The 22,139-nt window shown below is 42.1% G+C and overlaps 1 protein-coding gene across 1 annotated transcript in view; it reads left to right on the top strand.

The window, feature by feature from the left end:
* Nucleotides 1-22,139, top strand: part of LOC103355081 (collagen alpha-1(XIX) chain) — a 105,376-nt gene that overhangs the window by 31,365 nt on the left and 51,872 nt on the right. Inside the window, exons 13-17 of the mRNA XM_008278740.1 lie at nt 1,307-1,342; nt 3,067-3,096; nt 3,190-3,216; nt 3,771-3,824; nt 21,043-21,087. Coding sequence (XP_008276962.1) covers nt 1,307-1,342; nt 3,067-3,096; nt 3,190-3,216; nt 3,771-3,824; nt 21,043-21,087 — 192 coding nt within the window. The remainder of the gene's footprint in view (nt 1-1,306; nt 1,343-3,066; nt 3,097-3,189; nt 3,217-3,770; nt 3,825-21,042; nt 21,088-22,139) is intronic.

The following is a 22,139-nucleotide window of genomic DNA, read 5'->3' as shown; positions in this document are numbered from 1 at the left end:
CGTAAGCCTGGGATTTAAGACGAGCTGGAATTGCAGAGGAGGGGTTTGATGCAAAACCATGTTCTTCATCTGCAGCCCCTTTATAGTCTGTTCACTGACATCAGCGACATGAATTAGATTATCATGTTGCAATGTAGAAAATATTGGTCTTTTTAAAGTTTTCTTTTTCTTTTCATCCCACCGTGGGATTATTTTCCATGTATAAGATGGGATGTTTTTCCTGTAATTAGTTGCCATATCTCCTGCTCTTTTATTTTCCTCCCTTATTGGGGCCTCTTTTTTATTTTTTTTTCTTCTTCTTCTTCCTTGTTGTTGTCTTTTGGTAGAACTCACCGCATAATTGTAGGTGCAATGCACTGTCTGCCAGCCTTGAAGTTATAATGAGGTCTGTGTGTTTCTGTGAAGACAACAGAGAATCACAGGGTATTTTATCCTATTTTCTGGATGGGAGGGTGGGATGTCGGGGGGTGGGGGTGGTGGGGGGAACGTTTGTTTGTATTGAAACTGACAGAGGGAGGCAGATTTGGAAGCATAAAGTAATGAGTCCCCTGAATATCCCATAGCAAGCATATTTTAGCTGTGACATTCATTTAGACAACAAAATGGATATGAACTACACGCACCTTTTTTCTTTTCTTTTTTTCATTCTCTTTCATCCACATCTGATAAAAGGATATTGCCGGCTGTAAAGACCACTGATTCTCAGCTCAGTGCTTTTTAAAGTACTGTTGGGATTATGGTGAAAAGGGGATAGAACTGCAGAAATACTGGACAGTGATACACAAGTTTTTCATCCTAAAGGACAAAAAAACAAGACAAGCAGTAAAAAGCATCGAGATCATTGCTTGTACTGGGTTATGCTGGTGTGAAAAGACATCTACTTTTTTCCTTATAAGACTTTTTGTGACTCTCTGTATGTCAGAGTCACCAAACAATGTTATCATGCCTGTCCATTGTTAATACTGTAAAGCTTTCACATGATACAGCACGGCTATGTTTATTTTAAGGCCTGTCAGATTTAATAGCGCTAACCCACCTGCCAGTTGTCTGACAGTGGGGATTCGTCAGACATGCTTCATTTCATGACATACTGTAAATACCAGTTAATGGCCTTCTATAGCGTAGATATGCATATATTGAAATGCTATGCATAGTCCGTCTTATTTCACCTGACCTGCCACACACATGATGAATGGCCTTTGGGTTAGATGGTTAATAGTCAAACGTGCATTGTATATATTTAGCTGATAAAGATGTTATGAAGTGGAGTTTTAGAAGTTTCACTAATTATCATCTTCCTGTCCAGGGCGACGTGGGGCTGCCTGGAACCCCAGGGTTGCCTGTAAGTTCACACTTTTTCATTTGCATCTCATTACACTATCAGTTATATGCGAGGACATTCAAGAGAACGAGAAATGTTGAAATCTACTCATGAGGGTATGACCTGAAATGGCTAGACTGGGCTTTGTAAATATCACAGCCTTTTGGCTGGCCAGGCGCTGCACACAGTGTTAAAACATCTGGCTCACAGAGATGGAAAGTGAGGCACTCAGGTGAGCAGTCTCTGTGTCACATTACCGTCGCCTGGGAATGGGTCAAACAAGGAGCAGATAGACAGGGCTCAGTGGGCATCCTCACTTGGGCCGAAAAGGATAGGGATGAGCAGCCAGGCAGAGAAGAATGGAGATCGGAGCCTTGGGGTGGGGGTGGAGGTTGACAGGCAGTCAGTGGCTGTATCCTACACGGGTGAGACATGCACTTATTGGGTCGGTGGCTGTCTCTGCAGACTTCTTGCACTTACAGACACCCGGGAGGAACTATATACCACGCTTTATGTATTTCGATCTTATAATTGGACTGGCTGTGCTTTTTCTCTGGTCATGTAAAATCCAGGGCAGAGAAAACATACCATTCCATTGCACACGCAAATTGAAGTTACATGTGTCAGCAGATGGCAGATATGTACGCTCGCAGATACTTGCATAGTCACCTATCAACACATGCAGTTAAATTTGTGGGCACGAATGTAAACACACATGCTCCCGATGCATTGTCACCAGGGAGTTGACGGCTGCTGTAGATTAAAGGTATACTGCGGGTGGTTGGCTAATTATGTGCACATCATGAGGGGATAAGCTTGCCAGTTTTAATCAGCGCCAAAGTGATACAAAAAACTGCGTCCCACTGCTTTTGGCTTGCCCCTTTTATGTCACCGAAGTGATTATGATACCCATAGAACACTGCCACCTTTCATTAGCCATTCTCTAATGCTATTTTTACATTTATAAAGACAAGCAAAGTAATGGTCTTTCCCTGACAAGCAAACATGCACTTTTTTTGTTGCAAACTTTCTCACGTCTTGCTAGTTAAGTGTGAGTGTGAGCAGGACATGCTGGGAGGAAGTTGTTAAAGTTGTGCAGACTTGTTGCTAGTGGATTTGTATTTCTCGCTCCACAAGGTCAAGACTCTGTGCTCACAATACAGCTCAAGATCATTGCACCATTGTCTATGAATAATTAATTTATTAGCAAAACAACTGCAGGGAGACTGTGGCATGTTTTATGCACGGTGTCACAGGTCAGAGCTGTCTCTTTCTATACATGCGAAAAATCTTTGGCTTGTCAGCTTCCTCGTTAACTATTTTTGATTGTCTTACTTTGCGTGAAACGTCTGAGTAACATGAAAGACATCTGTTGCAAATGTCCATTTCTGCAGCTGTTTCCAAGAAAAGTCAACAGGCTTTGACTTCTGGATGCCGATTGAAATAGAGCACCAATTATTTGGCTTGTATTTGAAAGCTGAGATGTTGTATGTGGCCTTGTGTTCATTATATGGCCTGGTGGATAGACGACTCTGTCTGCCCTTTCCTGACAGTGGCCAGCAGGGTGTCTGGAGAGTTGTGATAGTCGTGCCCTATCTTATCTTCAGGTCGTCACAGTCAAGAATAATTACTCAGGAACAGTTGTTTCGCTTGACTATAACCCGTAAATATGTATTTGTATACCATATAGTGAATCATATGTGTTGTGTTTTCACTGATTTTTTTTTCTCCTTTGTTATTCTTAGGCTGACAACAAATGCCTCAAAGGAGATCAGGTACTTTAAGTAGCTGTTGTTTTCTCTCAGACATCCTGTATATATGTGCTTTTGTTTTTAATGTAAACACAAATCTTAATTTGCCTCTTTCAGGGCCCTCGAGGTGACAAAGGAGAGAAGGTAACAAAATAATCACCACGTTTAAGTCGAGAATCTAATATGCATTTGTTTTTCGTGTTGGACAAAGTGCACTTAACGTGCTCTCTCTCAATCAAGCACAGTTATTAGGTTCACCAAGCAATTATTGGAGCACCATAAGCATATCCTTGCACAAGTACTTCAAAACAAAATCACGACTCAGCATATACCTTGATTAACTTGCTAATAGTTTCTTATCAAGATACTTTGCAGAATAATGGAATGAAGCTCTGATCAACTGAGGCTGCAAATTGCCTATTAGGGGGGATAGTGGAGAAGTCACCTAGAAGCTGTTCATAAGTGAGAATAGAAACTACAGCTGTACGTACTCCCTTCTGTCTATTCCTGCGATTTAACTACACTAATGCGGCGTTTCCTATCATTGCAAATAAGCCCGCCAGTTATGCACCACTCTGCTGAGAGCATGTGGCACAAACATCTGTCTGCTCCAGTCTTTTCCGAGAAAGAAGTCATAATATCTCCCTGCGATGCCAGATATAGTACCCAACTCACTATTATGCATGTCCTCTCCCCAGGGATCGGCTGGGGTGCCAGGTCAGCCAGGGGAACCCGGCAAAGAGGGCAAAAGGGTGAGTAAACAGAAACAGTTCACCAGTTGTGTGGTTTGGCTGAGAGGACTCGGCCTGCCGAAAGGCCAAGCAGCAGCTGAATGGCTGTTGTTGTTTCAGATCAGGCGAAGATGATGCGTGGCAAAGCAGTTGCATTGGGCCCGCAAAAGGAGAGGGGGGTGGCGCTGGCTTGTTGTAAGACAATCAATGAATGGGCTTCATGGTCAAGGGGTCACAGACACTCCCGGTATGACTGGCAGCACACATGGTTAAATCCCACTGCGGTGGACAGTATTCACTTTCCTAAAAGGCCTGCTCGACTAAGGATAGACGCAATGTCAAGCGACTGAATCAGCTGAAATATCATACCGCATTTATTTATTTGTCACCTCTGATTATACTAGCTGTGGTTTGGAATACAAGTGACAGGAATTCTTATGTAATTTCAAAGTCAAAACTGTATTGCTAATTCAAAAGAGCTTCTTTTTAAAGCTTTGCAACATAAAAGCTCAGTGGGAACGTACTGGGAAATCTCTTTAATTCCTTAATATTTGAGAGTTTTTCTTTTTATTTATGTGTGGCATTCTGACATTAGCATTGGGTAAATATAAAATCATTATGGTCTCAAGACTTCCCACTGGCAAGAATGTTATTTTTCCTTGACATCACAGCTGTGTGAAAGCAAGCGTTCAAGGACAGGTGGAGAGAGTGTCCTTTTGTGTCCAACCTAATTGACTCGGTGTGAATACCTTTGCCTGTGATCAAAAATAGGCTCTTTACGCCGCTCAGCGTTGCTCATTGCCTTACAGAGAATGGTCATAAAACAGCAAGGGAAAAAAAAAAACAGCCTCACTGCAGCAAAATATAAAATATATAGCAGGTTGAGTTGTAGAGCACCAATAAGTAGGTCAGGAAATGTTCTTTTCAGATTAAGCAAAAGCCAAGATGATGCACAATACTCGAGACATCTGGACGCAAGTATCTCAAGAATTCCACCCTTCTGTGTGTGAATACATTCAAACTCCAAACTTCTTCCAATAGCATTAACTATTTATGACCTATCATCGCTTGTGTTATTTCTCAATGGATCATTTCCCACAATGCATCAAGTAACAGAATCCGTGGTGAGGGAAAGTATTCACGGTCAACAAAGCGAGCTCAGAGGCTCGTGCAGATGTTTTGGTTTTTTCTTTTTTTTTTTTTTGATGCTGTTGTCTCTCTACATCATTAGTCATAGTGTTATTTTATACATAACCTGACTTAAGTAGGGACTGAGCGTCAAAGGGACTGAGCATCAGAGGCTTCAATTACGGTGTGCACTTTTCTTCTGGAATACAATTTTATGATAAATCTTTCAATCATAATTGGGTGAGAAGAAATAGAAAGTCGCTCCGTGTTTGATGTTGTGGCTTTTTGGTTTCCGCCGTCCCCATAATGTGTATATATATTTTTTATTTAATTTTTTATTTTTTTTGCAAGTTATTTCTTTGAAGATTTTGTAGGTAAAACAGCCATAGGGCCTTAAACTGGCAATTCCAGACTTTCTGCTGTTGTTGTTGCTGAAGACACAGTTCTGATCTATTAATACCCCGTCTTTGATGGCTGGCTGACTTCATGGTGACTGTTAATGTGCTAAGGTTTCTGCTTATTCTTAGCTCTCGGAGTCACATGGAGTCTAAGTTGTTGACCAACCTGTGTTTCTGCAGTTTGACAGCCTATTTTAGGAAGGTGGACATGTATCATTATCAGGGGCTCGCTCGTGGCCAGCTGATACAGCAAGAGACTCTCACCCAATTAGCAACTCTTGTCCATGCCTGCAACTTATTAGTTTTACTAAGAGCCATGGTGGCTGTACAAATGATGCAGAATGTCTTGATGTAGACTGACCACTCCACAACCTTCATAGAATAGCCGGGAGAGGAAAGCTTTCACTAAGCCTTAGATTCAAGCCAGACCATCTCTCAAACTGTCTACTTCAATTTATTGTTGAGGAAAATAAGACCACTCTAAGCCATCTAGATTTACTTCAAGGAGATGTGGAGGACATTGTAGTGGAGAGAAGAAGAATGATGCCATTTGCACTGATCCTTCTCTGAAGTTTAAAGCAACATATGCAAGGGAGGATATCAAGGGCAGTCACCCAACCCCTTCTGTGACCCCTATGTCTAACATTCACAGAATCTTGATTTTATCTTATTACCTTGATGGATGACTAGTTAAGTTTGTCAGGGTGGAGGTAAGGGCCAGTCCAGCCATGACTAGGAATTTATGGGAATGTATTGCCCCCACATTACACATTGCCATTAATGGTAATGTGAATGGCTCGGCTCTATCTATTATGGATGGCATTGACACAGAATGGCAGGCAAAGAGTAGGACTTTGGGATTCAGTGGCACATTACAGCAGATCAAAAACGAAGATAGGGAGCACCGGTAAAAAGGATATGTCCCCCTCGCCGACTACGGTGTGCTAAAATATTCATCACACACTGTAATGATGTGCTAAGCTCTGCTCTGCTGTCATTGTAGGCCGGCTCTGTCCTACACAGGTTGAGGAGAAGAAAGACGTGCACGCTAAAAGTAGCAACCGTGGAATTCAGGGATTTCAGTGGAGTCATTTGAAAGCATGCAAGACCGAGAAGTGCCTGCCTGACACCTATTATCGGAGACGAGGGACTGTAAAATAAAGTCTTGTATGAGGATTTGGTGCCAGAAAGCCTAACAAAAGCACCAAATTACATAATTTTGCATTGCACAAAACAGGAACTGAAAACCTACACATGGTCAGTGCACACTGCTTCCTTAACGCCAAAACACAGAGGAACACCACAGCAAGCTTTTCTTATTCATGTGGTGCCAAGTCATCCCAGCATAGCCTGCTTCGGTAGTTGGCACGAGGTTGTGAGTGGGTTCAGTGCAGACATGGGTTCATCCCTGGGCAAGGCAGTAGGTTCCTGTGGATTAATAAATAATCACCTTAAGAAATCCCCCATTACAAGGTGGGTCTTGGAGTTTTAATCCATGCCTAACACCACATTAAGCCTTATTAGCTGTATAAATATACCTGTATAGAAAAATAAGTCCTTGCTAAAGTCACTGACAAATGCCATGTTGGTTATTTCATTTTCTACAGAAGCTACAGTATGTAATGTTGTCATGCATAATGTTATCATGACAACACAACAGAATTTGTTTTAATTAAAGGTTTTGGGACTATTGCATAAGCCTTATAAATAGATTTTCTTTATACAGTGATTGTTCTTTGTTGATAAACAACATGCTCTTTTCTTTCATGCGGTTTGGAGGATGCAAATAATGTGAATGCAAAGCATTTGAAATCCCTTGTAATCAGCTGAGTCCTCCACTGTGTCAAGGTTTCCTTGTTTCCTGCTTTGGCAAAATGCACACGTCTGATAGATGTGCTGCACAGTGTTTGTTCTTACTAGACATAGCTGTGCTAGTGCAGAAATGATGAAACTCCAGCAAGCCCTAGAGGAAGGAGAACATTGCAACTGCTCTGTCTACAGATGTGTTCTCTTCTAATAAATTATGCACTGAAGATCCTCTTACTGGTTTATTAATTCATTCATATATTCAAATCTATTTAGCTTGTTATTTATGTAGTTATTTTATTTAGAGAGTGAACTAGTTAGCACAGTTGGTAAATTGGTAGCCAGTGAGTCGCAGCTCAGTCATAACCCTGCATGTGTCTTTTATTGTGCACAAGGTGAGGAGATTTATGTAATCTGCTTCAAAGAATTTAACATCAGGTACGGGGTGACATTCTCAATTGACTGCCTTGTGATTGTCTGTAATATCTTTAGCGTGTGGAGTCTTTTGTAAAATAGCTCATGTTTCTGATAGAGGTATTTGTCTGTGTATCTCAGCTGGAGATGCGGCTGGATGACGCTGTGCCACATGAGATACCTGCCTCATATGTCAAGGAGATAAGAGAGGACAAAAGTCCCAATAAAGGTGAAAAGACCCAGATGCCGTTGCTAGGCAGGCAACACGAGATGATCTAGAGGAGGGAAAAGCCATTAAAATAGAGACTTTTAATCTGGGAGGAATCATTTCTCACTAAATACTATGATGTGCCACATCAATACAACTGATAAAAGAATCCAGTCAGATTATTGATGGCTATTGAAGAAATATTACAGAGTGGAGCTGTAGGATATGACAGGACTTTGATTTTACTACCAGGCTATTCATCCTGTGTTGAATTAGCTCTCCTCCTCTGTCTCTCTGCACTAGAAACCACTGTGGTTACTAATTACACTGTCCAACAGATCAGTAACTTTTTCCAAATCATCCAGTTTTTACTGTTGTTTAAATGGTGCGTATTCAAATGTAAAGTTATTTTTTTATGTTAATGTTTTTCACAGAGATATGTTGACAGTTTAAGTTTTATATTGAGGCTTCTTCTAAAAGTGGATTTAATGAATTTGTACCCTGTGACAGCAGCAACATGGAGCCTTATATTACTTTACCTGTTATTTCACCACTGGTGCATTCAGTGAAGTCATGAGACTAGTCAGACATGTGATCCTCATGCCGGAAGTCAAATGAAACTAGAGAACGACTTCGGCGCAAACACGATGTTTACTAGCTGGTTGCTAGGAAGCGAGACAACGTCTCAGTTAAGAGACTCTCCTTCAGTTATAAAGGAGAGGTGACTATTTGTAAAATAATACAATCCTGTATCTTGAAACTTCAGCTGCCGTTACATCACTTTCGTGAGCTGTCATCACTTCAGATCATCTGATAGCGTAGTGCCAGATCAATGCATGTCAGTAATTGTAGTTCAGAAGCACTTTCAGTTCTTCACTTCTGTCAAGAAATGTGAAACAATGTAAGGAGCATCAACAGCAGCTGCCTGGGCTCTTTAAAGTGGCATGGATATAATCTGTCAAAACAGTAGAAAAGATCATCTGTCTTGTCTCTGCTTGGCAACTGGACTGGTCCACATTTCCACAGAAGAAGGAGGTAATTGCTGTCTTTTGGGAGTGATAGTGGTGTTTACATTTTCCATTCATGCCCTGTGTTGAATGACTGAGACAGCTGTCTATAAAAACCTGACCAAAGGCACCAGGATACTTTTTTTTTTTCTTCATATTTTCCTCCCTTCACCATTTCACTGGCACATGTCTCAAAGGTTGTCTGTCCAGTGGATGCAAATTACAGGTCGAATGTTTTCTCCCAGACAAGAGAACAGCTATGTAATCTTGCACTTATGTCATTTTCTCGCCCACCAAACTGCTTCTCAGCGCGAGGCTTCTGCTGCTGTCCTCCTGCTTCTCCCTTTTGGACGGATTTCTGTGGCCGTTCTGAGGTCAAGCCATTAGTGTCAGATTAGATACAATAACATTCATCTACTTTAAAACTAAATCCATGTATCGCCATTGCACAGTTGATAGCTTTTGTCATTTAACCTAATTTGAAAAAAATGCGCCATTCTCTGAGAAAAAAACCAAATGCATGCCGTAACTGGAATTTAGATGCCTCTCCTCCACGGGACAGAGCAAATGTTGTTTTGAGATAATTGAGCCACCGCAGTATATATATAATATTCATATTATATCTAATGGCCTTGGCTAAGGTTCATTTCGGTCAGTCTGTGCGTCTGCAGAGACCAAAGCCGGCAGTGACAGTGATAGGGAAGGAGTAATGGCTCAGTTTGTGGGGACTGAAACATTTGGCAGCGGTTTCTTGCTCCATAGGTGGAGGCAGACAAGAACAGCAACTGTAACAGACTGTTGACCTCTACCAGAGCACCTGCAGTGTGAGATTATTAAGTAACGAGTCCCTGGTGAGAATATCAGCCTTCCTGCCAGAAGTTCTCCATGGGAGGTTGCTGCTGATTTGGGTAATACAGTAAACACACGAAATTAGAACAGCTATTTGATTGGAGCCATGTTTTTTTTTTTTTTTTGGTTGTTGTCCAGTTCAATATATGGTATAGCAGGATGATAAATGTATTCCTTCAACAAGGTTTTTTTTTACCAGGAGAGATAAAGTTTGCTTAGGTGTTTCACGTTTTCTAACAGTCTGCGTGGTGTTATTTGTGGAGTTATTGTAAGTCTGTTTTTCTGGCAAGGCTGTGTCATCTTGGCATATTTAACAGCATTTTGGTTTGTCTTTATTAATTTTATGGCACATTTTATGTATGTATCCATGAAGGATTACAAACTGCAATGAAATACAGTTATGTCCTATGTGTGCAGATTTATGTTGGTTAAATTTTGCACAGTTCAGTTCGGTTTAACTATAAAATCACGGCGTATGCCGTATTTAAGACACAGTTGGTGATCGCATTGATGGTCTGTGTCTTTAAAAGCGGCGTTTAAACCCAGTAGCATGATGTAGATATGTAGTTACAGTTTTGGCCCGACCCATTGAAGCTCAATGGCAGGGTAACACAGAGAGAAGAATTTACAGGTCAGCAGGGCTCACAGCTGAGATTTTATGGCAAGATTTACACCCTGTGTGATTTTTACAAGCAGGGGGAGGATTCGTTAACCCTTTGTTGAGCAGAGCCCGGGATAGATTGTTCTCCTCTCATCTATCCGGATTCATATTGAGGAAATTCACTGAGCCACGCTTTTGACACCTGTATTACACCAGGAGGTAGCACGTTTGCCCAGTGCACAAGGCAATTAATCTTGTCAATGTCAAGTGCATTGGGAGGGAGGATGAAACAAAGATTTGACCTGATTGGCTATGAAAAGGTCTCACATTTGGGCCCTGTTGGGAAAGAGGAGAGTTACAGGGGGAAGCGTTTGGCACATGCAAGGACAGATGCACAGAGCTTTGATTTATCTGTCTGACTCTCGTATTTCCCAGAGAGCCTCAATTTGGCTACATCCATGCGTGTCCAGAATAAACACACATTAATTGGCCAATTAATTACAGGGACGAATACAGGGGGCAAGACTTTGAGAGGGCCACTTTGATTGCTCCTTGTTCGCTGGCTTTTATAGTCATCGTGTTCATGTGTTTGTGTCTGTCCGTGAGCTGATGAGTGTATGTAAAAGTGTGACAAACTGATGTTCAACAAGGGGTAATGTAGGTCAACACATCCTCTGAGCATTAGATAGGCTTGCTATAGTTGGCCAGAGCGTGGCCCTCATTCACACATCTACAACCTTACCACTTTTTTTTTCTTTCTTTCTAGAGAGACAACTGAACAACACAGTAGGGACACTGCAGGCAATATATGCATTCCTGTTGCTCCAGTGTACCCCCGTGGCCTGTGTCTAATACTTTCCCAACTTTTTTAAATGTTGCGTCAATGTCTGCCAGGTCATAGCAGCACTACTGCAGTGCCATGTATCAGATGGGGTCAGCTGAGCTGAATTCACTTGACTCATTGAGGTATGTCAGTTGACAGGAGGTGACTGGCCCCTGCGACTGCGTAGTCCACACCATGGCTCTAGTCATCCAAACAATGGGATTTCTCTGGCTCCAAACAGTCTGGCAACATACAGAGACACGCTCCTGACACCTTCGGTCATTTTAAGGAGGAGACATGGTTTGAGAATGCAAATACCTTTAAAGGGGTATTTTTGATAGAGGATGCTTGGATCGAAGCCCCCCCTCCCTCAAGTAAGCTTTGTCTGTGTCAGCCGTTTCGGCCAAGTCGGCCAAGGGGAGGGAGGAGGACACTGAGAGCTGAGAGTGCGGGAGGGGGGGATGGAGGGTTGTTGGGGAGGAGATGTAGCCCTGAACACTGCAGAACACAGAGGCGTGGTAGTGGGAGGCTGCATCACTTACAGCACACTGTTACAGCCTGCCATCCGTATTCTGATTCTCCACACTCTCATCCTGCCTGCAACCAATTTAGATACATTCATCTGTGTCCACTTTAATGGCATGCCAGGGAGCAGCACATTTGACAGTGGCCTGATATTATACAGATGGTAGTGTGGGGGACCTTAGTGTAATCTGCTATGCGTGGTGAGTGATATGAAGCATAAGACTCGCCGAAGGCTACAGTACCCGGAGAGAGCGCCCTGTGGATCTTTGCACAGTGTATTCTCTCTGACCTCAAATATTTGGTTTGTAAAATGAACCAGGGTTTATTCAAAGTAGATTTTCAGCCTCTCCTATTCACTTGTTGGATAATGCATTAATGAAACACTCAGTATCTGTAAACATAGGATAGGAGCAATCTGCTGTGGATGAATAATACGGCCAAAAGTCCAGATGAGACTGTGAAATTGTGAAAGAGCCAAGACTAATAACAGCATCCATTAGGAGATGAGAACATTCAAGAGGCAACGGCGGCCTAGTAAGGAGCCAACGCGATAGGCACCCGGCTTGCATGGAAACACTGCACAGACATTCAGCTGATCAGATGGAATTGAGCTCATAGTTAAATATAGATTTATCATCTCTTCTTCACCACATAAAGATGCAAATTCAGATAATATCATCAGCCCTCTTTCCTCTCCTTAGGAGTTGTTAAAGTCAATGGGCTCTTAAAACTTATAGCTGAAGACGTGGTACAAACGCGGCTGTTGTAAAGAGCTGTTCTGAGCCTCCTCTGGGACTCCCATGACTTAGTTTCCATACTCATGCACTGTCTGCATTTCCTGTGTTTGTCTCCGGCTCTAGTGTTTGCACACTGTGTGGTGGTGTTGAGTTGGGTGTTTGCTGAAATAGCTCTGTAATGGTTATTTTACCCAATGATATGCTGCGTTCTGTGACTGGGTACCCTTATAATGCCACCTGTGTCCCTTTTGTATTGTGTGGCAGCTGAAAAGAGGCGTAATGCGGTATGAGAATTATTGTCACTCTCCCTCACTCTCATACAGCTTCTTCCTCTCGTCTATTTCCTTCTTCTCTCATCGTCGTAAACCCTCCACTGAAAAATCTCCTTTACAGTATTCAGTGCCTAATTGCCAGACTGCCTAATTAGGGATGTTACCCAACACACATCATACATTCATGCATTGAGGACATCCATCCTCAGAGAGAACTTACAGTTTCCTCATTGGCTCCGTCCCCTGCCATGTACCAAATTTGTGATGAAACTAGTTTGCCATCTAGTGGCACTTGTACAAATAACCGTTTAGTCACATGGGGTCTATGATTGAGTCTCTGAGAGGAAAGCCTTCATGGAAAGCTTTAGCCAAGAGACTATAGGTGCAATCTTGGCCAGCTGAGCTGTGTCTTAAGTCGGCTGCAGTGTCAGCCATCTCTTTATACGTCCCTGAATATTTAGATGGCTGAGAGTTAAAGAGAGCATTGTGTGCCAGTCAGAATGGTGAAAAATGCTAAGCTGCATTTGAGCCCCTGCCAGGCAGCTGTCGGCTTTGCCGTTCTCTTCCTGCCCCGGCCGCTCCTCTTAACCCTCAGTAAACAACTGGAACAAATCCTATTTTATTGAGGCTTTTACCAAGTGCAAGGGATCTCTGCAAGCTCCAGTGCCCAGGCATTTTCTGAGCTTGTGCAGTGTCCTAAGATGGCATCCAGAGAGGGCAGTCAGAAGTAGGGAATTTGTAGCGCCTGTCTCTAATTGGATCTTTAATAAGAGGCAGGTGAGGCTACATTCTGTGCAGCGTCTTCTGTGGCATTTCATGCAAGCAACTTAATTGATATTAACTCAGGAGTGTTGATTTTGAGATTTGACACAGCAAAAATGGGTTTGGCGGAGATTACGACAACTGCAACAATATGAGCTGCATAGTTGGTCCAAATTCACTGCATATTTGTTCCTTTACCAGCTAATACTTAGAATTTTGAAACTAACGCCCAGTGGCAGCCGGGCTGATGCAAGTGTATGTAAGTATGTAAGTATAATCCATGTAAGTGAAGTTGAGAATCTGCCTATTTGATAATTCTTTTTACTGTAAAATACAGAACAAGCAACTGAACAAGCAAACCATGTATATTACATCATGTTGTTGCTCTGTATTTGCATAAATAAACTTACCCTTTAAAGAGAAGGCCACTTTGAAGAGTATAATAGCCAACACACAGTCTGTAAGAAGACACAGCTACTGTTGCATTAAATATGGTAAAAGTTTAAGAGATTGCTGCAGAAATCTTTGGAAATCTTTTGTTTACACTTTATACTTTTTTTTTTCTCATCTTGCTGATTCTTGTGGTTCATTGTGCAAATTGTTAAATGAGAAAATATTTACAAGGGGTAAAGAATTAATTAGAGCATAAATTAGCTTTTGCTGGGATTCTTAGCAACTCTCTATTTCTTGTTTCTGATTCTGGATACAGTAAGGGCTCCTGAGGAACTGCAGATACATTTGATCCCTTCAGCCCTTCAGTCAAATCTGCCAAGTATGTTTCAGTCCTGTTTTCCAGCTTTCACAGGCCAGGAGCAGACAAGCACTTTCACTGGGGGAATAAATATTGTGACTGGCTGTGTTGTGGCAAACTTCCTTCTGCTTGTGTTTGTGTGTGCATGAAGCATGTGAACATTTGTCTGTCTTTGTTTGTGCCTTTTTTGGCAGCGAGCGCATAAGTTCACAGTCCTGGTTGTCCATGTGTATTTAGAAGAGTCACTGTGTGTTATAGCACCAGTGTGGAAGGTTGATTTTTTTTTTTTTCAGCCCCTCGCTCACAAATAAAGGTTTTTATTTAATCGTAAAAGAAAACTACCCACTCTTTGTTCTGCGTATTGTTTATTCAGTTTACAGATTCTGTGACAAATTATCATTTTCGCTGTTTACCGAGCAAATACAGCTGCCGTTCACAAGCTAAACAGTCAGTTTCTGTTAAACCCAGTATAGCAGGTCAACAAAAGGCTCAGGTGGCCTGACTACATGTCCCCAGAGGGAGATGGGACTCAGCTCAAGCAGAAACTGTGGGAGTGGCATGCAAGTTTTTTTTTTTTTTTTTTTTTTTTTCAGTCAAGAAAAGGTCATCTCTCCTAAGAGCTACATAAAGTTGTGTTGTCAGATAGTTTCCCCTTCGGGACATAAAAGCTGAGTGTTACACCTAAGTCCAGCAGATGAATGAAAGAGCAGCGTAAAAACATCTGGGGATTAGCTGGTCTAAAGCCATAGACAGTAGGTGTCTTGGCTGTAGGAGCTACATGTGGTGAAAGGTGGTGATTTAGGAGATGAATGAATGGTTATGTAAAATTTGTGACTTAACAAGAAAAGCAAGCCAAGGCCAAAACCTCACTGCAGCGAACGAATACATAGCAAATGGAATTATAATTACCTAGAGAATGATGTAAACTGTAAAAATCGGAGAGTCGCTTTTGGAAGCTAGTGTGGTCTTTATCTTTCTACTATTGAGAGGCAAGTTGGCAAAAAAATCTGAGGAGAGAGTTTGTGTTTGAAATGCCAAATTAGAATTGTTTTACCTACTGGAAACTATCCCTGCAGTTTAAAGGAGAAAAAAAAAATCATTTTTTCGTCCCTCTGCGCTGTGTGTCAGGTTTGAGTTGGGTCCTGTGGTGTTCATTCCTGGAGGCTCCTCCAGCTTATCTACTGACCCCTCTTGACAGGATCATTTGTCAGGTGGATTATGTGGCTTTTTGATAGTATATCTGCTTTATTGCTGAAAATGCGACACACTCTGCCTTCTCCGTTTTATACTACTGTGTTATCCCAGTATGGTTAGCGAGACATGGAATGTCTGAGAGAACATGTTGACATTTGGGATAAGGATTATGGAGTCATCATAAAGGAGTGTCTCTGCAGTGTGTCACTGTCGCTGTTGACTTTCCTCTTAGATTCTGGTTTTAGTTGCAGGTCTGAGTCAGGTCCCGTGTCTGTGCTTTTCCTTTTGCACTTTAAAACTCATGACAGAGTCGAAGCCAGTCAAGGCTCGGATCTATGTGGATTAAGTTGAAGTTCAAAATGTGCTGTCAGTCTACCGAGGCCTCCTCCTTCCAGCTCAAATATGTGCCCACTCCAGCTTTAGCTTACGTCGTTATTGAATTAGTAGTTAATGTGGTGTGCTTTTCACACTTCTCCTATATGGTTTGCAGGTTTTTAGAGTGGAACAGATAAATAGTGCATGTGAATAAGCGTTTGGTCTTGGCAGTTCATCTTTACTTCGAAACCTAGTTCATCTTTAACCCCGAGTCTCTTTTCCTTTCCTCTCCTCCACACTCCCTTCATCTTTCTCCACCTCCTTCCCTCCCTCTCATCCCTCATTTCCTTCCTTTCCTTCCTCTGTCTCTCCCTCCCTCTAATCTACTGCAATGACCTGAAGGAGGGCTTCACACTGCAGCGCTCAAATAATAATCAAGCACTAGGATGTTGTCAAATTTATAGGACACTGAGCGTTGCATAGCAACAGAGATTGCCAGGGTGATCCAACAGGCGCTGGAAGTTGGGTGAGGGAGAAACGGGGCGAGTGACAGGAGACAGGAGAAGGAAGGAGAGATGACGAGAAGAGCAGGAGACAGGAGAGAGGGATGAGATGAGAGTAATAGAATTATGCTATACACAAAGGGAGAGATAAATGAGTGATGGAGAAACACAAAAGGAAATGAGAAAGTTAAGGCTGGCTTAGCTGAGAGAAAAGCTTCACAGACGCTGCTGGCTGGTCTTGTGTGCATGCCATTCTGTTGAATTTAAATTTATCGCCATGTTGACATATTTTTCTATGGCATTTTGGCGTACACAGGTGGTGATCAGTCTAAAAGTAAAAATGTTATTTAGTTTTGTTTTATTCTGTCACCACACAGTTGTTTTTTTCACTAAGATTTATTTTTTTTTCTTTCTGTCTCATTTTTATCTAACTTAAAATCCTCAGTTGGTGTTCATTGTTCTTCCTTGTTGCTTAGAGACTGCTTTGGGCTTTGGACTCCAGTTCACCTCTGACATTTATATCTCTGCTGGTCTTCAAAATACCAGAAGAAATTACAACAAAGCTTTGAATAAAGTAATGGAATTCCTGGACTTTGCTTTGGGGAAATGAGCAGATTTGATGAGCATATACCTTTAAACTTGAGAACTATCCATCCATTATCTACACACCGCTTAATCCTCACTAGGGTCACGGGGGGCTGGATACTATCCCAGCTGAGTTAGAGCGAAGGCAGGGGACACCCTGGACAGGTCACCAGTCTATCACAGGGCTACACTTAGAGACAGACAACCAAGCACACTCACATTCACACCTACGGACAATTTAGAATCACCAATTAACCTCAGCATGTTTATGTACTGTATGGGAGGAAGCCGGGGAACCCGGAGAGAACCCATGCTGCACGGGGAGAACATGCAAACTCCACGCAGAAAGATCCCGGATGTCCCCACTGGGACGTGAACTGGCGAACCTTCTTGTTGCGAGGCAACGGTGCTAACCACTGATCCACCTTGCAGCCCAACTTAACAACTATTACAATTTAAATGCCTCTACTTTGGACAATGGCAGCAACATACTGAGTTATTTATAGAATCAAATGTATCCTCACTGCTCTCTGAGGGCAAATTGTACATTTTTTATTTTAATTTTTTATTTTTTTAGGTAAAACACAGCTTTCTTTGTGTGTGGTGTCTGACACTAACTAACTAATGAGGTCTTTCTAGAGCAGAATCGGCCATTCATTATCTCACTAATGTAAATGGTCTTTAACACTGAATGCCCCAATTTCACTTAAATGCTACTGTTTGCCACCAATCAGCCACAACATCAAAACCACTGACAGGTGAAGTAAATAGCATTGATTATCTCCTTACAGTGCAGTAGTCCTGTTGGGAAACCTTGGGTTCTGGTATTCATGTGGATGGTATTTCAAACACCCAGCTAAACATCACTACACACCAAAACAGCACCACTCTGGCAGTGGCCTCTCCCAGCAGAACGATTCCCCTCAACAATCAGCAAAAACTGCTTGGGAACTGCTCGAGGAACATGACAAAGAGCTCAACATGTTGACTTGGTTCCCAATTCGATCTAGCATCTGTGAGATCAGTCGAACAAGCCTGATCTACAGAGGGCCCATCTCACAGAACCCAAAAGATCCAGTGTTAAAGTTCTGGTGCTAGAAATCACAACACACCTCCTGAAGCTCAGTTTCTTTGCTCTGAGGCGCAAACACAATATTTGGCAGCCGGCTTTGATATTGTGGCTGGACAAGTGTACATGCAAGAGTAAAACAAAGCATGATTCAATTGTGCAAAAGCTGAGTATGCAAAATGAGGTTTTTGTCCATTTAGAAAAACTAGATATTGACACTGTTAACAGTCTGCTCTTGTAGAAATGGATATAAAAGTGCTGCTACCAAGGCTAGTTTTTGAAATGACCTCAGTTCAAACAGTCAGAGTATCACTTTTGCAAAAGTTTTGAGGTCCAGTTGTGACATTTAGAGCTGATCAAATCATTAAAACGCCATAAACATAGAACTCAACTTAATTCCCTGAGTTAATCCTCTGAAACACTTCACCCTTGTGCTAAAGGCTTAACTTCCAGAACAGAGCATCTGTTGCTGTAGTATTTGGATGCTGGTGAGCACTACAGTGGTTGTTAGTATCGTGATTATCTCTACGTTCCAGAGCCAGCCTGTCCCTTTAGAGGTGGTTATCTCGCCTTGTCCCTGGCAGGTGTTTCGGTTCGGAGAGTCAACTGAGTGCAAACGGCGATGACAGCTGTGCTCCGGACTAATTATTTCTTGTCACTGTGCACAGATTTGTTGGGGATAGCATGCTAACCAGAGGTCCTCTGGACAGAGAAGAGTCAGTCTCACCCCAAGGTCACACGATGTCGTCACTTTCATGGATCGCTTTGTTGCGGAAAATGATTGTCTGAGCTGTCTGCGTTTCTAAATACTGGATGAATATTAATATGTTATCAAAGCAGGGGAAAAAAAATCAGACACGGACTTCCAGCATAGACACCCCCAGCTGAGTTTATCTGCACACAGCTCGAGCAGATACACAGCTAATACTGATAGCTGTGTCCAGCCTGTTTGGACTAAATATTAGACAGACCTCTCAGCATAATACAATACAATCCACAGCTCATTAGAATCTTCACAAAGGTATGATTTTTTTTTGTTGTATTTTGTCACAGTACCGCTAGTTTCAGGTAGGTGTGCCATAAACCAGCAAGTGAGTATAAATCCAGTGAGACTACACGTAATAAAAGCAGTAATAGTATCCCTTTTTGTGACCAGAAGGTATGACAGAGTTGTATTTAAAGGGAATTTATATGAAAGTAAAGTCATAGATACACTCATACCACCTTATTAAAAACCATTATAGAACTTGTTGGTAACAGTGCAAGTAAGCCTCGGGCCTCCCACTTGATGAGAAACTGAGATCTAGAGTACCACTATTTATTTTGATGATATGCAAATACATGGACATAAAATTAGTATGTACTTTGGAGTTAAAAGAGATTTAATGGCAAATGTGGAGAAATAATTTTGAAAACTGCATAATTCATGACCTACTTGGAATAATAGCATATGAAATATTCATTAGCTTAATTACTTATCTGTGTAATCTGCTTTTGTTGTTGTGTTTAGAGGGGAAAGGGCAAGCAGACGGGACTAAGGCTAGAACAAACAGGCTGATCTTTTTGCAAACGTAGCAGTGATTCAGTGGCAGCCTATTAATTATAAGTGGAAGACAAAAAAAAAAACAGCATCTACCCTCACCAAAAAAAAAAAAAACGCTGTCTTGTGAGGAATCGACCTTTTAAAAACGAGTCGAAATCTACATATGAGCGTCCTCGGGCGGGCACGGGCGCCGAATTCTCCCGCTCTGACTGCTCTGTTTGTGCCACAAAGGTAACCAGCCTCAATTACGTTTCAAAGAAGCTGTTCCAAAGTAATATAATCTCAGTCATTTGAAGCAAAGGATTTTAAGGTTTGAAGATGCTGTCCCAACACATCAAGGCAATTTGACTCCTTCCAACTCTCCTCTGTGTTGCACTCATTCATGCTTACATTAAAGCCCATATACAGGAGCCTCAGAGTTGCATTAACACAGATGATCAAAAGACGCTGGCCAAGGCTTTGTTGGTACATCAAACAACGCGAACAGAGGAAAGCATGCAATTCCTGAGAGGAGGCACACACTGGCTCTATTGTGTCATTATTAAGGTTAATATTTACTGTACTGCACCTTTGCTTCTCCTCTTTTCATAATCCTGTAATCTGCGGACTACAAACACGGAAACACGAGCGAGCACGGGCGCACATGCAAACAGATGATTAAAAGCAATAGCTCTTAGTGAAGTTTCCTTCCTTTGTCTTTGTTGCAGGCAAACGTACATGTCAAATTCGACCCAGTTAATCAAAGTCTGCACACATGGAGTGTCAGAGGGAAGAGTCGGGGGCGTTGCTTTGTGATTTGCAACTTTTCTTTCAGCAGCCAGTGAGCCTTTCCTCTCCACAGATCTCCACAGCCACCGACTCGGAGGAAGGCGGTGTTTTTTTGTATCACCCATACTGACACATACAGTAGGAGAGAACCACAATGTTTCAATAAGGCATTTGTGTCAGATGATGAAACTCACACTAGAAGGAGGTAATCGTATTTAGCCGTGATACAGATATCTGCATTGTCTCGTGCTCATGCCCTTGATTACGCTGCTGTATAGTGAATTGATAGTGGCCAGAGTATTGCCATCTCCTAATTGAGTTGATTTTACATCTGTCTTGTGTGTGCATGTGTGTGGGCAAGCCAGCTAATTCCAGGCACTTCTCAACAGAGAGCCAGTGATGCTCTGCCAGTGGATAGCTGCGCGGATATCCACAGAGCTTTATCCTCTTTTCTCACGAGGACATAAACCCCTCTTGATGTAAATTATACCAACTTTGGTTTGGTTCAGATTGCATTACATCTCATTAAGATGTCAGCTTTTCAAGTCTTTACAGACTTTTAGCGCTTTCACAAAATCTCCCCCCCACAATAAAAAAACAACAAAACTCAAAAACAAAACAGTTTCAACACGGTGGCTTCAATCCGACGTCGTTTTCGCTTTACCGGACAGTACCGGCTGGTTCGCCACGCTTGCCCCTACAGTATACGTGCTCCTTGGCTTGATTGATGTGCCGAGGGACTCACACAGCTGGAAAGGAGGCAGTAAACCAAAGGAGGGAACAAAGAGTAGTGGGCCACACAGGGTGCAGCAATTAAGCTGTTTTCTTGTTGTTAATTAAAAGCAAATTAGAGGCTGCGACAGGAGTTGTTGTCTTGCCTTAATTGCTGGCAGCATGCGTGCCCAGCCACACCTGTTGTTGCTCATTCACTCATCTAAGTCTCTTTTTTTTTTCCCCTTCTTCTTTTGGTGCTTCCCTTAGGGACGGAGAGGAAAGACTGGGGAGCCAGGACTCAGAGGCCTGCCTGTAAGTGATACGCTATAATCCGAGAAACACTTTTTTTTTTTTTTTTTCATTTTAAATAAAACATCAAGACCTAGAGTACCACTGGATAAAAACAGCACACTGTATCTTCTAGTTTTTTTTGCATCACTCTCAACATAATAAATCATTAGTGTTTTGATCTACATGTCTGGTTTGTTTGCAAATGAAACCCAATAAAAAACACTGAAAACTTACTTCAGGCGGTTCGATACGGCACTGCTTTAAATTCTGGCTTCCCACCGTTCAGATTTGAGCTCAACCTTTATTTGACCAATAATTCCCCTGAGACTACCAATATCTTTTTTTTTCCCACTGACATCAAAGTTGCAAAGTTACCGTAATTACAAAAGCATATTAAAGCAAACAGTCGGTGAGGACAGCAGACGCCTAATACGGAGTCTGTCTGAAGAAGAGCAATTACGCTCTTCGGGGTGAAGCATCTATGTTAACTAATTTCATGTTTAGGCCGTATCGATCTGCTCAAAATCTTCTGCAGTACTCCCGTGCTGCTCCAAACAGGCTATATTATCAGCACAAAACCACAAGGGGTATATTAAGGTAGCACTTTAAAATGTTTGTATTGATGAGTAGGACAAGTCTGCCTAGAGGGTCCATTGACTCCTTGAATTATGGTCTTTTCCTAAGGCGTCCAAACCAATCCCAGACACTGTTTGTGTATTTGTGTAGTGACCCACTCGCTGAAGGGCACAAACACCACTATGCGTTAAAGCAGACAGCTTGTCAGACTCTTAACTGCTCTGGTATCAGGACAAAGAGGAGCGTTTAGACATCATGTAGCTCAGCTGCTTTGGGTGTCCAATTATTTTCATGCACGATTGCCCTGATCACGCTCTTGATCAGGACATAGTGGTTGTCTTACTTTATTCCGTCCAGATATCAAGAAAGATTCTGTTTTGCTTCTATCACCCAGTGCTCAGGTTTAATTATCTTCAGTATAATCGAGCCGCTCGCTGGTAAACCCTCTCCCACATGACTCAGTGCATCCTCTGCTTCCATAATAACTCATAAAGTTG

Source organism: Stegastes partitus, unplaced genomic scaffold, assembly GCF_000690725.1.
Source record: "Stegastes partitus isolate 25-593 unplaced genomic scaffold, Stegastes_partitus-1.0.2 Scaffold131, whole genome shotgun sequence".
Lineage (NCBI taxonomy): Eukaryota > Metazoa > Chordata > Actinopteri > Pomacentridae > Stegastes > Stegastes partitus.
The sequence above is the reverse complement of the archived record's forward strand: the minus strand, read 5'-3'. Positions and strand labels throughout refer to the sequence as shown.